General features: G+C 37.0%; 1 protein-coding gene across 1 annotated transcript in view; it reads right to left on the reverse strand.

Moving 5' to 3' along the window:
- Window positions 1–3,571: 3,571 nt before the first annotated feature.
- LOC132536302 (carbamoyl-phosphate synthase [ammonia], mitochondrial-like) overlaps window positions 3,572–17,037 on the reverse strand; it is a 50,145-nt gene continuing 36,679 nt past the window's right edge. Inside the window, exons 7-13 of the mRNA XM_060183927.1 lie at window positions 12,532–12,621; window positions 9,725–9,853; window positions 9,054–9,160; window positions 7,947–8,085; window positions 7,254–7,331; window positions 4,851–4,949; window positions 3,572–3,692 (exon numbers count right to left, since the gene is read on the reverse strand). Coding sequence (XP_060039910.1) covers window positions 3,573–3,692; window positions 4,851–4,949; window positions 7,254–7,331; window positions 7,947–8,085; window positions 9,054–9,160; window positions 9,725–9,853; window positions 12,532–12,621 — 762 coding nt within the window. The 3' untranslated portion in view covers window position 3,572. The remainder of the gene's footprint in view (window positions 3,693–4,850; window positions 4,950–7,253; window positions 7,332–7,946; window positions 8,086–9,053; window positions 9,161–9,724; window positions 9,854–12,531; window positions 12,622–17,037) is intronic.

Raw genomic sequence — 17,037 nt, forward strand, 5'->3', positions numbered from 1 at the left:
CTCCTCCCCTCTCAACTTCTCTCTGTCTCTATCCAATCATAAATAAATTAAAATATATTTTAAAAGGTTTTTTTTTATTATTATTTTTTATCCTATCCCCTCCTCTGATAGTTTTCCTATTTCTTTAACTTCTTTAACCCTCTGGGAGTATGGACCCAAGATCATCGTGGGATGCAGAAGCATGAAGGTCTGGCTTCTGTAATTGCTTCTCCATTGAACATGGGCATTGACAGTTGGATCCATACTCCCAGCCTGTCTCTTTCATTCTCTAGTGGAGAATGTCTCTGGGCAAGTGGAGCTCCAGTACATATTGGTGGGGTTGTCTATTCAGGGAAGTCTGGTTGGCATGCTAATATCTGGAGCATGGTGGCTGAATAGAGACTTAACATACAAAGCCAAACAAATTGTTGTCCAATCATGGACCTAAGGGCTAGAATAATGCAGATGAAGAGTTGTAGGAGGTCCTCCATTTTTTAGATAGCTAGTAGGCATATTTTAAATTCTAAAGGTTATGCTAGGTTTTTTTTAAATTTTTTATATGTATTTTATTTATTCCCTTTTGTTGTCCTTGTTGGTTTTTAATGTTGTAGCTATTATTGTTCTTGTCTTTGTTGGATAGGACAGAAAGAAATGGAGAGAGGGAGGGGAAGGCAGAGAGGAGGAAAGAAAGATAGACACCTGCAGACCTGCTTCACCACCTGTGAAGCGACTCCCCCGCAGGTGGGGAACCGGGGTTTGAACTGGGATCCTTATGCCGGTCTTTGTGCTTTGTGCCACCTGCGCTTAGCCCACTGCACTACAGCCCGACTCCCAGTAATGCTAGTTTTTTTTTTTAATAATTTATTTCTTTATTGGGGAATTAATGTTTTACATTCAACAGTAAATACAATAGTTTGTACATGCATAACATTCCCCAGATTCCCATTTAACAATACAACCCCCACTATGTCATTCATCATCTTTCATGGACCTGTATTCTCCCCACCCACCCACCCCAGAGTCTTTTACTTTGGTGCAATACTCCAATTCCATTTCAGGTTCAACTTATGTTTTCTTTTCTAATCTTGTTTTTTTAAATTGAAAGAAGAGTAAGGTAAATGGGGGTATGGGCTGCCTTTTTCCAACAGACTTCAATCATTCATATATATATATAGTGTTATATACTATATACGTTATACATTATGTATGTAATTCATATATATATTAATAAATATTGAATAAAAGAAAAATGTTAACTAGCTCATTCTATTTTGTTGGCCCAATCTCCAGCCACCATCCCTATGCTGCTATCTCCTACCTTGGTCTCTGATGAATAACTTTACACTATAGAGTCAGAGCAAGGACCCACAGTTTACATAGCCTCTCCATGGCCTGACTAGCATTAAATGGAGACTATCTAGCAAATAAACATCAAAGACAAACTCAATAGAAAAATCACAGAATATTATAGAATTTTACTAAAGATTCATTTTCCTAAGAAAAGGGTTGTGGTATCGCCAGAGAATATGAGGAAAGAGGAAGGGTGGTTTCCCAAATTGTCAATCCAAACATATTTTACATGAAAATTCAGCCGTACACTTATGGTAGAATAATAGAAAAGGGTTGTAATAAAGAAATAGAAACTAAAAAAAAATAAATAAAAGGAAATGAATAAAAAGAAATAAAGGGAGTCGGGCGGTGGCGCAGTGGGTTAAGCGCACATGGCGCAAAGCGCAGGGACCGGTATAAGGATCCCGGTTGGAGCCCCGGCTCCCCACCTGCAGGGGAGTCGCTTCACGGGCGGTGAAGCAGGTCTGCAGGTGTCTATCTTTCTCTCCCCTCTCTCTCTGTCTTCCCCTCCTCTCTCCATTTCTCTCTGTCCTATCCAACAACAAAGCAACGTCAACAATGGCAATAATAACCGCAACGAGGCTGCAACAACTAGGGCAACAAAAAGGGGGAAAAATGGCCTCCAGGAGCGGTGGATTCATGGTGCAGGCACCGAGCCCAGCAATAACCCTGGAGGAAAATAAATAAATAAATAAATAAATAAATAAATAAATAAATAAATAAATAAAAGTTTTTTAAGAAATAAAAAGGGGGGTTGGGTGTCCTGTTTATTACATAATATTTTCTAACAATTGAACAAAAGATCTTGTTGCCTTATCTTGCCCAATTGAATCTTCCTCATTGCAATCATAAAGATGCCTGAAATGACTGTAATATATTTTAAGTAATTATAAACATCAAGCATGCCCAGATTCCTTTTTCACACAAAAGACAGTACATTTGAAAAAAGTCACTGTCTCAAAAATCTTTCTAAGTATGATTTTGAAACAGAGCATAACGGATTTAGAATTCTCAGGGAAAAGCTGAAGGTGGCTAAGATATTTTCTCACCACTTGGGACTATCTATCTACATTCCTTTAACAAGAAGATCAAAGCAAGAAAGAAAACATTTGTTTTACAACCCCACCTCCCAGTTTGGAGCAAAGCTAACAGACAAAACTACCACAAAACAGCAGGATTGGAGGATGACTTGAGAAAGATCAGGCCTCCATCCCCAAATTGTGTAGTACACTGAGAACTATTTTCTCCTGCTGGGAGTATGAACCAAAAAAATTTTCTCCAGTAGGGGAGAAATGATTGGTGAGCATGACCAGAAGGGTTCTGAATTCCAACTCCATCAGAACCCAAAGAGAGAAGAGGACAAAAGGAAGGAATTTCAGAAATAGTAATAGGTGTACGTGTGATTTCAAAAGGAAAAGAAAAAAGGGGGGTGAAATATATACAAATATAGACAGATAGTTATAGAAGTAATAATAGTTAACCCGTATCTGAAAACTTGAGGGAACTACTATAGCTTCCAATGGATGGAATGGAGATACAGAACTCTGGTGGTGGGAATAGTGCAGAATTATACCCCTGTTATCTGGTAACTCTGTAAATCAATATTGAGTCACTAATAAGATTTTTTTAAAAAAAAAAATCTCTTGCACAATGAAATTGAGTATAGGATCTTGCTTTAACTACAATATATGGAAGACAAGCAAGTAACTCCAACTACAATTTTATGTTTGTTTTTTAAATTTTTTTTAGATTTATTTATTCCCTTTTGTTGCCCTTGTTTTATTGATGTAGTTATTATTGTTGTTGGCTAGGACAAAGAGAAATGGAGAGAGAAGGGGAAGCAGGGGTAAGGGGTGGGGTTGGAATAGACACCTGCAGACCTGCTTCAAGCTTGTGAAGCGACTCCCCTGCAGGTAGGGAGCCAAGGGCTCAAACCAGGATCCTTACTCAGGTCCTTGGGCTTTGCGCCATGTGCGTTTAACCCACCGTGCTACTGCCCAACTCCTCAGTTTTATGTTTTTTAATATAAGTAGAAAATAACAGAGATTTTGAGAATGATTAGTGTCCTTATTTTTTAAGTATTCACATATGAAAATTTTCATATCATCTCTGTGATCAAACTTCCATTAATATAAGACATATAAGGAATAGGCTAGGAAATTATAGTGACTTTGAAAAGTGGTACTGTCATAAATCTAAATTATAAAATACTAATTAGACTCATTAAAAGGAGTACATTAATTCTAGCAAAGATCATATTCTCTCACCTTCATGGCTTTTACAGCTTGAGATCCTGAGTAATCAAATTCACCTGCCTGCCCAATGGACAGGCCTCCTGATCCTAGAATAAGGACTTTCGAAACCTGTATGTAATTTAAAAAAATGGAATATATTGTTATGTTATTAAAATGGTGAAAATAATACAAGGCATTTTCAAGAGTGGGGATGACAGACAAATTGTAGTGATTTTAAGGACAATATTTTAAAAATTATCTAGTAAATGAGGGAAAGTACTAATTAAAGCATCCCTAATTTTGAAATAATTTGCAAAGTCCAAGAAGTTTTCAGTTAGATTAAAAAAAAATGGGTGAGGGATCCGCATTCTATTAAAGTATATATATAAACATCTTAAAACAGCAGCACACATATCTCCTTATAATGTAATTGATTACATATATTACAGTCAACAGTCTATGGGTTTCTTCTACACAAAAGATCATCATTAAGTCAAACAATCCTTAGGACTCTCTTTCCCCAATTAATAAAAAAGAGAAAAACATTTCCATGTGATGCTAAGGTTAGAACCTAGATTACTAATGGCAATTCACATACACGATGTATATTATTATACCCCACCTTGTTCTTTCTTTTTTAAAAAATATTTATTTATTATTTATTCCCTTTTGTTTCCCTTGTTGTTTTATTGTTGTAGTTATTATTGTTGTTGTTGCTGTTGGATAAGACAGAGAGAAATGGAGAGAGGAAGGGAAATCGGAGAGGGGGAGAGAAAGACAGACACCTACAGACCAACTTCTCTGCTTCTGAAGCGGCCTCCCTGCAGGTGGGGAGCTGGGGGCTTGAACCAGTATCTTTAATGCTGGTCCTTGTGCTTTGCACCACCTGCACTTAACCGGCTGCACTACCGCCCAACTCCCCACAGTGTTCTTTATTAAACTATTTTATTACTAATGTGCTATGGTCAGATGATAGTTTACATAGTAGCACAGTAAGAAGCATGGCCTGCCATTTGCTTAGCTCAGATTAGAGCCCTCACACCACACAAGAATGTCACAAGTACTCTAGAAAATGCTAAAAGATATAACTTTAAGTCAAAACATGAAAACGCTAATAAGCATCATCAAGAACAAGGTAAAATATTTGCTGCTAAAATGATAGGTAATCACAATATTACCAATCATGTGTCACAGATATTAAAATGATATAAATTATTCAACTAAAATCATCACATGATAGTACATTTCCAAAATATGTAATCCCAAGTGAAACTCATATAGACTCACTTCAATTCGAGATGCCACTAGAGCTGGCTTTGGCAGAACTGATGTTATGGTGGCACCTTTTCCCTTCTTGATCAGTGAGAAAAAGGAATCAAAGAGGTACTAGGAAAAATATGAACAACTAGTTAGAAGTATCAAAACTCACAAGGCTATCAGATAAAATACATCCAGTTAAATTTGAACTCTAGGTAAGGAACAAATAACCTTTTCAAGTTAAGTTTTCCTGTGTAATATTTTTGATTGTTTGCCAAATCTGGAAAATCTAACTTAATATTTATATAATAACTATTAGTATAAAAATACAATCAAATAAGCATTTCTTTTTTTATTTATAAAAAGGAAACATTGACAAAACCATAGGATAAGAGGGGTACAGCTTTGCACAATTCCCACCACTAGACCTCCTTATCCCATCCCTTCCACTCCCCTGATAGCTTTCCTATTCTTTTACCCTCTGGGAGTATGGACCCAAGATCATTGTGGGATGCAGAAGGTGAAGGTCTGACTTCTGTAATTGCTTCCCTGCTGAACATGGGCATTGACAGGTCAAAATAAGTATTTCTAACTACTACTCTTTACAAATCTTAACAAAATGAAGTTTTCAGAAGGCAACAAACATTTCAGGCTATACTTTTGAGAATGTTATTTTAATCCCTTTAATTATGAATCACTTCCTCTAAAAATTAGAATTCTAATTATGAAAAATAGAGCTACAAGATTTATGCAGCATCCGAAATATCTTAATTCTGTAAGCTCTAAAATATCCTCAAAGTCTGTTACTAAACTTGACTGTGAATATAATTTCACTATTGTACCATACATGTCAAAGTTCAACTATATTTTTTGCAACAATCTAGTAAAAATTAAGTGATATTGCATATATTAATAATCTAAGTCATGGGCCCCTTGGAATATACCTAAAATAGATCTACTAGCTTTTTCCAAAATGGAGACTCCAAATCTTCACCTGCAATATTCCAGCCTTTAGGTTCATGATTAGTCAACAATTTGTTCTGCTTTATATGTTAACTCTTTTTCAGCCACCAGGTTCCAGATGCTACCATGATGCCAACTGAACTTCCTAGGGCAAATGACCCCACCAATGTTTCATGAGGCCCCACTTCTCCAGAAAGCTGCCCCACTAGGGAAAGAAAGGCAGACTGGGAGTATGGATTGACCTACCAATGCCCATGTTCAGCGGGGAAGCAATTACAGACTTTCCACCTTCTGCACCCCATAATGACCCTGGGTTCATACTCCCAGAGGGATAAAGAATAGGAAAGCTATCAGGAGAGCAGATGGGATATGGAGTTCTGGTGGTGGGAATTGTACCCCTCTTATCCTATGATCTTGTCAGTGTTTCCATTTTATAAGTAATCATTTTAAAAAATGTCTTAATATTTATGTTTCTAATCTGAAATACTAACATAAGTGAACAATTTAAATTCATATTAAAAAGTATTAGCAAAAAAAGATTTAGCATGCATCAGGTGACATATGTCTGTAAATTTTACTTAAAGTTTTCATCATCATACTATACTGACTCAGGCAATTAGAAATGATTATTTCTTAGTAATATGAAAAATTAGAACAAAATATGAATATCTGAAAATACACTTCCTGGATGAAGAACAGAGTTCACACAGGGAACATTCTTAAGCTCCTCCATTTCACCTATATGTCTTTTCTGGAAGAATCTGCTGCCATAAAAGCATGATTGTCAGCATCACTTCTAGAAGCCTTAGGCTGTGAGTAGGAAAGTCACCCCAGACTCCCAGATTTTTTCTGCATATTAGTCTTGTTTGGGAGGATATTCTTAGACACTGGAATGATAGCTCAGATATGAAGAAAGCAAAAACATTTAAATTAAAAACAAAACCCCTCTAAGCATTTCTTAGGGCTCTTAAGCCATCTGACTCATATGTATGTGCATGCATGTGCTTGCCCTTCCTGCACACCCCTGACTTTCTTCTCCTGCTGCTATTTATTCTCCTTTCGTGGCTACACAACTAGTTGCCATAGGGATTTTTGTGAAGTCACAGATGGGGGATTAAAATTTCATTTCAATTATGAGAACTAGAGAGCAAGGGGAAACTCATTTGCATAGTACAACAACTGTAAATTTCAGAACTAAATATATTAGAATTATAGTGATTTAAATAAAATTAGCACAGCACTGGGGCTCATAAGGGCTTTCTCACTTTAAGTGAGAAAAGAGAAAGAAATACCCCCCCATATTCATGGGACATTTTAAATTAATAATCTGTGTTGTGGAAGTACTCTTTCTTGATATTCTATACCAAGATCATCTAGAGCAACTGCTTTGGTTTCTTGAGGTTTCACATAAATGCATTATTGATTCAAAATTTGTCTGTGGATAACAGAAGCATCATCTTTCTGGCATACCTCAGTGTCAGTGGGCCCTGGGCTGACCTCTGGGTGAAACTGCACACCAAAGAATGGTTTGCTCTCATGCATAATCCCCTAGAGGAAAAAGAAAGAATAAATTCCTTTTGTAACAATGAGTGTCAACAGTAACTTTGTATTATTCAGTGGACTGTAAAGTTTCAGTAACAAAACTAAGTCAAATGCTTAAGAGTAGTCTAAAAGACTAATGGTACAAATAAAAATTGGCCAAGAAAGACCCAACAGGATGGAGCTCCCTTAATCAAATTAGCTAATTTGGAGATTAGACCATCAGGCCTTTCTAAACTCTGTTCAGATAAATTCAAATTCTCTTCTTAGCTCCAGGTCTTAGTTTACTTTCCCAGTGGTCTTCTCAAAAGCTACTTCAGTAATAAATGAGTCCCAAAGATCCACAAAGATTGGGCCCAGACAGACCTAGTCTATTTATAATAAATGTATAAGATGGTCATTGACCACTTAAAGCATGATTATTAATGTCAACTGGTAAAGGAATAAGACAGACAGAAGTCCTCTTTTTAAAAGTAGAAGGGTAATTCACAAAAACAGAACTACTATACATACATGTGCAACCCAGAAATCCCTCATAAACAAAGGAAATGTATCTGTATACCAGAGTATTAGAAGCAGTACATTTCTCATCACCAGCCGAACAGGTTTATTGAAAACTCCTACCTCATTTGTTTGATCATTGACATTCACAAAAAGTGGTTTCCAGCCAGCAGGGAGGGTGTTGTCCAAAGCATATCCATGATTCTGGGCAGTAATAAAAGCCTGTCTGTTTGTGACATTCAAAACAGGCTGATTCTGCCCTCTGAAGAGAAAAGAAAGAAAAGAATAGGATAAGTGAAGAGACTATAAACACATTAGTTGCAAAATAATGAACAAGAAAAGCCCATTAAAATTCAAAAGTTTCAATTGTATAGTGAAAATTTCTCTGAGAAAAGTCACAGATTGTTAATCCTAATAATTTTAGCAACAAAAATCAATTCAGAAGGTTTTGCTGTGTGTTAAATATCAGGTCTATTAAACTTGTATTACCAGTTACACAAAAGGAGGAGTGACAGTGGTAACAAAAAGTTAAGAGTTGCTCACTAGTTTAACAGAGACAGACATACATAAGCAATTTATTTCAAGGGAAAAACAGTCATTTTAAAACCAGAGAAGAGTTCCTGGAGAACAGTAAAGTACTGAGTGCTCATTCGTGAGTCAGTTTGGATTATACTTTGTGTGGTAAGTGGGCTGTGTGGAGAAAGATCCACAATGCATAAATTAACATCATTTGAGGGTAAAGTAGTAAATCCCAGAGGATGTGACAATTTCTCAATTGTTAAGCCACAGCAGTTTTACAATGTTATCAATGTTCTGAAATCAAGCTTAAAATCAATTTCCCTCAGAATATAACTTGAGTATTATAACCTCAATTTATGTAAAGGAAAATAACTTTAAACTGTTGAAAAGTTATTGTCACATAAGGCTGCCCTTCAGAAATGCAATATAAGTGGTGTTAGATAGGCAGACAACAGTACACCTTGTAATACTAAGCTGTACTATTTCCTGTGAGAAAAATGGCATGCAAGTTCTAGAAGTCTTTGGGATTTGGTTTATAATAGTACTTAAAAGTCAGTTTGAGGTAGGGGTAGATAGCATAATGGTTATGCAAACAGATTCTCTTGTTTGGGACTCCAAAGTCCCAGATTCAATGTCCTGCACCACTATAAGCCAGAGCTGAACAAAAAAAAAAGTCAGTTTGACCTGCAAACAAAAACATAAGGGCCTTACCTGTTGGCCATGGGCATTTTGTATGTTTGGGCACCAGCAGCCAAGCCTGTTATTAAATTTCCTGTACTGATTCCAAACAGTGGTTCCTGCCGATCACTCTCTAAAATCTAAATCACAAAGTATTTTTATTAAACCCAGTAGTACAGTTTCAAAAAATGCTGACTCTTAAGGGATAGAATGAAGCATACATTTTCCCCTTAATTAACAAGGTAAAAAGGACAGTAAAAGAATAAAAAGATAGAATGCAAATGACATGATTTACCAGTTTTAAAATACTAGAATTTAATAAGATGCACTAAAGATTCAGATAAAACTAGATCGAAATTAATAGTTTTCTTAGGAACAGGGAGATTTCATGAATTCCAGGGCATATATATATAATATATATTGTATATCTGTCATTGTCATTTGTCATTGTCATTAATAATTGTATGGAAAGACATATTTGGTGATTACACTCTAGTGCTCTTAATTAGGAGACATACTCCCAGTAGCTTTCACCAAAGAAAGACTCTGTCTGCAGACACTTTCTATATGAAGTCTGTGCTGATGTAACCTCAGGGCACAAAATACTCCTGAATGCATAAAGTATACTACAGACTTTCCAGCAGTACAGAATAAACTCTCTCCACCTCAAACACACAGATGGCACCACCCCCGGTTTATTGCACCTTTTTGACATTCTGGATTAGTGGTTGTGCAAGAGCTGGGTTCCCAGGACCTCCAGCAATTATAAGTCCATCATACTCCATCTTGGTGAAATCATGATTCCAGGGAACCAAGTGCACTTCAGCACCTCGCTGAAAGAAAAAGGAAAAAAAAAAAAAAAGAAGAAGCATAACAATCAACTCATTGATATATTTCTTTGCCAAAGTGTGACATTGCTAGCCCTTCTTTTAAATAATTATTCCTTAAAGGGATAGGGAAAATAGCAAATGATCCAAGTAAAACTTTTTTAGTGGCACATTGTATCCTGTGTGATATAGATGGAGTCAATGACGAAACAGAAAAAAAATGAAGTGGGGACTACACCATTAAATGTTTGACCCTGATATACTTCAAGGAGGTGGTTAGAGGCTAACGGCTTTGGGGTTGAACACACAGGAAAGGGATATCTTTACTAGTTTTGGTAGTTGAGATTGAAAAAAAAAGATTTTTTTTTTTTTTCAATTTTCACTTTTTTTGTCTGACCAAACTTTAATCTGCCTTCTTTCCTATGATTTATATAAAATTGAAATTTAAAAAAAAAAAGAAATTTTCCATATAAAAATGAAGAGCACGGTGGTTTTGATGGTTTCTGTAGAAGCATTTTTTAAAACTAGTTGAGAGAAAAAAGTTTATTTGGAAAGATTTCCAAGAAGTAGCAACAGAAAGTGACACAGTAGAAACCCCTAAAGTATGCATAGTCAAGCAGTTATCTCTGGACAACTAGAGCTTAAATCACTGGGAAGCTCTTAGATTCAGTGGACAAAATCTACCTTAAAGACAGTCCAACCACAGGGCAAAGGAGTTGAGCATTTTATACACTGACCCTCTCTAATAATTGTTGAGGTTATTCCAGGAATCACTAATTTTATGGCATTTTCTGATGGCTAGCAAGCTCAAATCAACCAAAGAGAGCACCTGGCCGTAAGATATAGCTGCTTGCAATTGGAAGTTAGGCAAAACATTATCTTAAAATTGAAAAATGAGAGGGAGATATAGAAAAAGCCATTCATAGTAACTACTATTAATGTGCTCTTGAAATTTTTGAAAAGAACTTGAAATCTTAATATGGATGATACTGATATTTCCAAATAAAATGAAGGTGAATTCAAGAATCTCCCTATTCTCATGGTAATTTGTTCTTATACAAATATATATATATTTGTCTGTGTGTGCTAGAGAGAAAGATAGAAAGTTATTTCAAGAGGAGTGGAGAAAAAGAGAAATCTCCATTTTGTAGATAGCTAGTAGGCATATTTTAGTTATATTTCAAAGGGCCTATAGCTATACTAGTGTTGGTTTTTTGTTTGTTTGGTTGGTTGGTTGGTTGGTTGGTTGGGGTTTTTTGTTTGTTTGTTTGTTTGTTTTTTTGCCTGATCCTGAAATCTGATATGCAAGTGGATCCTAACTATTGTCTGGGGAGATGATGTCATGGCTGGGAAAAGGACCAGAAAGCTGGATCAGGGAAGAGAGTAGCTCCCTAATATGGGAAAGGGGTATAACTATTGTTGACTGTAAACCCCATCAATTTGATGTAATCCATAATTAGCTTAGGAGCCTGTGTGACCTCTGAATCCCTCTAGATCTGAGCTCACATTCTGTGGTCATAAGTAGGAACATTCTAGGCTTCCCCAATATTGACCCATCTTCCTCAGGTGTAGCACAGAGTATGTTGTCCATCCTCCCACACTTCATCTGCACTATTCCAGCCTTTAGGTCCTTGATTGGTCAACAATTTGTTTGGCTTCCTATGTTAACTCTCTTTTCAGCCACCAGGTTCCAGATGCTAGCAGGATGTGACCAGACTTCCCTGGACAGACAACCCCACCAATGTGCCTTGGAGCTCTGCTTCCCCAGAGCCCTTCCCCACTAGGGAAAGAGACAGGCAGGCTGGGAGTATGGATCAACCTGTCAATGCCCATGTTCAGCGGGGAAGCAATTACAGAAGCCAGACCTTCCACCTTCTGCATCCCAGAATGACCATGGGTCCATACTCCCAGAGGGTTAAAGAATAGGAAAGCTATCAGGGAAGTGGAGGGGATGGTGGTGGGAATTGTGTGAAGCTGTACTCCTCTTTCCCTATGGTTTTGTCAATGTTTCCTTTTTATAAATAAAAAATTGAAAATAAGAAAGAATAGGGAAACCTCCAATGGAGAAAAGGAGATATGGAATTCTGGTGGTGGGAAGGAATTGTACCTCTCTTATCCCACAATTTTGTCAATCATTATTAAATCACTAATAAAGCATTTTTTAAAATGGCAAAAAGAGAGAAATCTCAACAAACTAATATTTAAAGTAATGCTGTCTTAATAGTTCACTTCTCCTTTAGCATTTTTTAAGATTAGAGTTTAATTGGTAGTCTAGAAGCTGGAATAAAACAATATGAACATATTCACAGAGCATGACACTCTCTAAACATGTGGTATACAATAAATTGAACCCATGAAAGTGTTCTCATACTAACTACAGCTTTCTGTAATCTCTAAACCCCCAATAATATAATATGACATGGCTGGAATGTCAGTCAATAAGAAGAGTCATCATTTGTTGTGATTTAAGGATTTTTTTTTCTGGCAAATATAGTAGACTACATTTCTAATGTTAACAGGGAAAACTGCATTATTTTGTGAACCAATGGCAACAAGCTAAAATAGGTCCCTCGACATTCTCAGGAAATGAACACGTTTTCTCTGAAACACAGAGAGAAAAATCAGTTTACCACTAACAATCAATATTACAAACCCTCACCCTTGAGATGGAACAAATCACTTACCTTGACTAGAAGTCGAATGACATTGTTCTTTATCCCACAGTCCACAGCCACCACTTTTGTAGGATTTCCTTTACCAAACACCTTGACCTCCTGCCATTTAAAAAAGAGTAAGAAGGTGATACCAGCTATGAAAAATGCACTAACAGCAAAAACACATCTGAGGATATTTTGTCCTTCAACTAAAAACAGATTGGTAGCTACTAGGTGGTGACTGGCAGGTGACAATCAAATTGTATGGAAAGCACAGTTAAGTGCCACAATTTCCTTTTTGGTAAGAAATGAGTGTTCTGCTGTTTTCTGTGGAATTCTGATTACAGCAATAACAATGATGCATAGGAAGCTGAATGCTTCATATTTTGTCTCATTGGCAATCCATAACAATGGAATTTTCAAGTATTATTACTTGACCAAGTACCAGACAGATGTGGTAATATAGACATCATGCTTCAAATACCAACTAATCATCAACTTACAATAAAGTTTGAGAAAGGTAAAGCCATTGTGCATTAGGTTTATGCAGTGGGGTTAATGGATAAAATCAGTCTGAGAGTCAGAGGAATTGCTAAGCCAATATAGACCATTGCTCCCCTTGGGTTATTATGTAATTGTTTGCATTTAAATGTAGACTTCATAAAAGAATTCCTGGGCATATCATAATCTATTAGCTATGTCTTAAGCACTGCTTGGAGTTAGATACATTTTCACAGGCATTTGATTAAGAAGCAGTTCCCCAAAGTCCTAAGAGGAGTAGTCATAGAGATAAAGACAGAAAGCCTCAGGGGCTGAGCGCCCACACTAGCTCCACTGCCAAGCATAGACAGCACATTCTCAATCTAGATGATTCTTATGGCTGCAAAAGGTTTAAGACAGAAGTTGAAATCAGAGTATCTGAAAGAGCATTTTCAATTATAAACTTTATTAGTAATATAATAATCACTTACAATGGTTTATTGCACCAAAGGAAAGGACTCTGGGGTGGGGGGTGGGGTAGGGTTCAGGTCCTGGAACAGGATGACAGAGGAGGACCTAGTAGGGGTTATATTGTTATGTAGAAAACTGGGAAATGTTATGCTTGTACCAACTATTGTATTTTGCTCTCAACCATAAACCATTAACCACCCCCAATAAAAATTTTTTTTTAAATATTGGTTTATGGGAGTCGGGCGGTAGCACAGTGGGTTAAGCGTAGGTGTCACAAAGCCCAAGGACAGGCAGAAAGATCCGGGTTTGAGCTCCTGGCTCCCCAACAGTAGGGGAGTCCCTTCACAGGCGGTGAAAAGGTCTGTTGGTGTCTATCTTTCTCTCCCCCTCTCTGTCTTCCCCTCCTCTCGTTGTTTCTCTCTGTCCTATCCAACAACAATGACATCAACAATAAAAACTACAACAATAAAAACAACAAGGGCAACAAAAAGAAAATAAATAAATAAATAAAAATTTAAAAAAATAATAATGGTTTACAAGATTATAAGATTACAGAGGTTTAATATCACATCATCCGTCACCAAAGTTCTGTGCCTGCCTCCCTCTCCCCCATATTACTATATTTCTCACAAAATAAGAGAGACAGTTTGGTCACTTTTTTTTTTCATTTTGCAAGTTCACATGGTTTATTTGTCCATATGGTACATGTGATGAAACAACCTGATAGTTTTCTTAGAGGATGTTTTATTTAAATTAAAATGTCTATTTCTTCACCAAGTCTAAAGATGTGAAATAATTCATTGGATTATTATTGGATTGAGAGAAAAAAATTAAAAGAACCATTTTTCCTTCTGCTGACTGCTGTAGAAATATATACTCCACTATTTCCATGATGTGGTATAACTATCACTAAAAATGAATCTACAAATGTTCCAGGTAATATCTTTCACGAAATAAAGAGTACTGATTTTTCCTAAAGTCCCTGCTATAAGATAAAATAATACTGTCATTTGATTGTAACTATTGAGTACATCAAATTGAAAAACAACAATGAATTAGGTTATTATTGGAATCCAAACAGAAATCCCAGAACAAATATAATCTCCTGATATTAAAAAAAATCTTATGAAATTAAAATAAAATTGTTTAACTTTACAAGAACTAAGAAACGGAGACAGCTTTTATCATTGTAGTCTCTCCCTTAATTTAATACAGATGAAAATGTAGATAGGCTTTTTTTCACTGGTCTCCACACAAGCGCATTTTACATCATACATACACACTAAGAGAAATTTTGCTAGACCTCACAATTATTTAATTATATGAATATGCATTAGGGCTTTTCCAGTGAGGAAACTATTATGCAGTGTTTTTCAACATTATTTAACCATATAAATGTCTTAAGCTATATTTCTCAAGGTCATGTTCCTCCCATTTAGAAAATACTGGGCTAGATCCTCAAAGTAGTTCCCAATTCTAAAATTCTATCATCCTAAAAGGGAAAATATCAGTCCATCATCCTGTGCTAAGAACTCAATTACTTCACAGAAAATGTGTAGAAAGAAATACATGGAGGATACTTCTCTGCCATTTGAACAAATGCTAGAATTAAACACAGATGAATACGACATGATTAAACTCCACGTATTTAAACAGTCATTTATATGTGTGTATACACATACTTCACTTACTTGTCTATTTATTTTCACCATTATTATTTTTAACTACAGCACTGCTTCACTTTGACTTTTAATGGTAACTGGGAATTGAACCTGGAAGCTCAGAGCCTCAGGCATGAATACTGTTTGCATAACTACTATGCTGTCTCTCCAGCCTCTGATGTATATAATTTAAATTTGCGTTATTTAACTATTTTTGTCTGTTATATTTCAGGATATGAGCAAGCTCATGGCTAAGAAGAGGATCAAGACTTGGTAACTCATTCTAAAGGACCCCAAGCTCTCATCCCTGAAAATCTGTGTGATAGCAGTAGACATACCAGATAGCATTAAGACAGCAGGAACCTCCCGCTGCCTCTATAAAACCCACATTTCCCCCAGTCCTGGAACCTCTAGGGTGGGGCTCACTTTCCTCTCTCAATTCATACCAACTGATACTACATCTGCTGATCCCAGCCTATTTAATGCAATGGGTAACTACCTCTGCATGCTTCACTTCAGAATGTGTCCAGAGACATCAGGTGTAGAATGTCAACCCTTCAGCATCATTACTCAGATGAGACCTTTCCTTTCTCATAGGATTCCTTAATTCCAGTTTGCGTGGTTCACTTCCTAACAAAGCCTCAAAACCTAGATATAGACCAAGTCCCATGTGATAGGGCGTATGTACACATGTAAGCATAAATAAGGGCAAAATATATACCTTAAAGCAAAAGTGCACAATAGTTTTCATAAGCCAATAAATGAAGCAAGCAAGTAAAAAGACCTAAAAAGACACCATAAAGTACCTAATGAAATAGTTTCTACTTAGACCTAGATACCCTCATCACCTACTTCCAATTACACTTCCCTCAGTCACTCCAAAGCTAACCCTACCAGAGTAGACTGCAAAAGTTGAATAAGGGCAAGAGACTGGCATTCTTTAATGATGACTCTTTAGTCACTATCAGGCCACCCCATGAGCTGGGTGGGGTCCTAGTCGGGAATCCTGAGATTCCCACACAGACACAATGAGCCTAGACCTCAAATAGATCCCCCTCTCCATTGTCACTGGTCATCTCATCAGGAACAACATAATGAACCCCTTTGGGGGGCACCATAGGACCTTGCCCTCATTCTGGATCAACAATGGTAGAGAATGTTCATCTTCTGAAGGGGGGTTAACATATTCTATCTTCCACCTGAGGAAGATGGGTCCTGAAATAGGTGCAACTTGGAATGTTCCTACTCATAACCACAGAATGCAAGTTCAGACCTACAGGGATGCAGAGGTTACATAGGCTCTTATGCTGAGTACGGGCTCTGATCAATTAGATGGGATTCACAGTCAACAATATTTATACACTTTTCCCATATTTGGGAGTTACTCTCTTCCCTGATCCAGTTTTCTAGCCCTCTTTCCAGCCATGACATCATCTTCCGAGACAATAACTTGAGTCCACCTACATATCAAAGGTCAGGCTCAGGCAAAAACTAGTAAGGTCATGGGCCCTTTGGAATATACCTAAAACAGACCCACTAGCTTTTTCTAAAATGGAGACCCCAAATCTTCATCTGCAATATTCCAGCCTTTGGGCTCATGATTAGTCAATAATTTGTTTGGCTCTATATGTTAACTCTTTTTTCAGCCACCAGATTCCAGATGCTACTATTATGCCAACCAAACTTCCCTGGGCAGACAAACCCATCAATGTGTCCTGAAGCCCCACTTCCCCAGAGCCCTGCCCTACTAGGGAAAAAGAGAGAAAAGCAGGGAGTATGGATCGACCTGCCAACGCCCACATTCAGTGGGGAAGCAATTACAGAAGCCAGACCTTCTACCTTCTGCACCCCATAATGACCCTGGGTCTATACTCCCAGTTAAAGAATAGGAAAGCTATCAGGGGAGGGGATGGTATACGTAATT

This window comes from Erinaceus europaeus, unplaced genomic scaffold (genome assembly GCF_950295315.1).
Source record: "Erinaceus europaeus unplaced genomic scaffold, mEriEur2.1 scaffold_752, whole genome shotgun sequence".
In the NCBI taxonomy this organism is placed as follows: Eukaryota; Metazoa; Chordata; class Mammalia; order Eulipotyphla; family Erinaceidae; genus Erinaceus; species Erinaceus europaeus.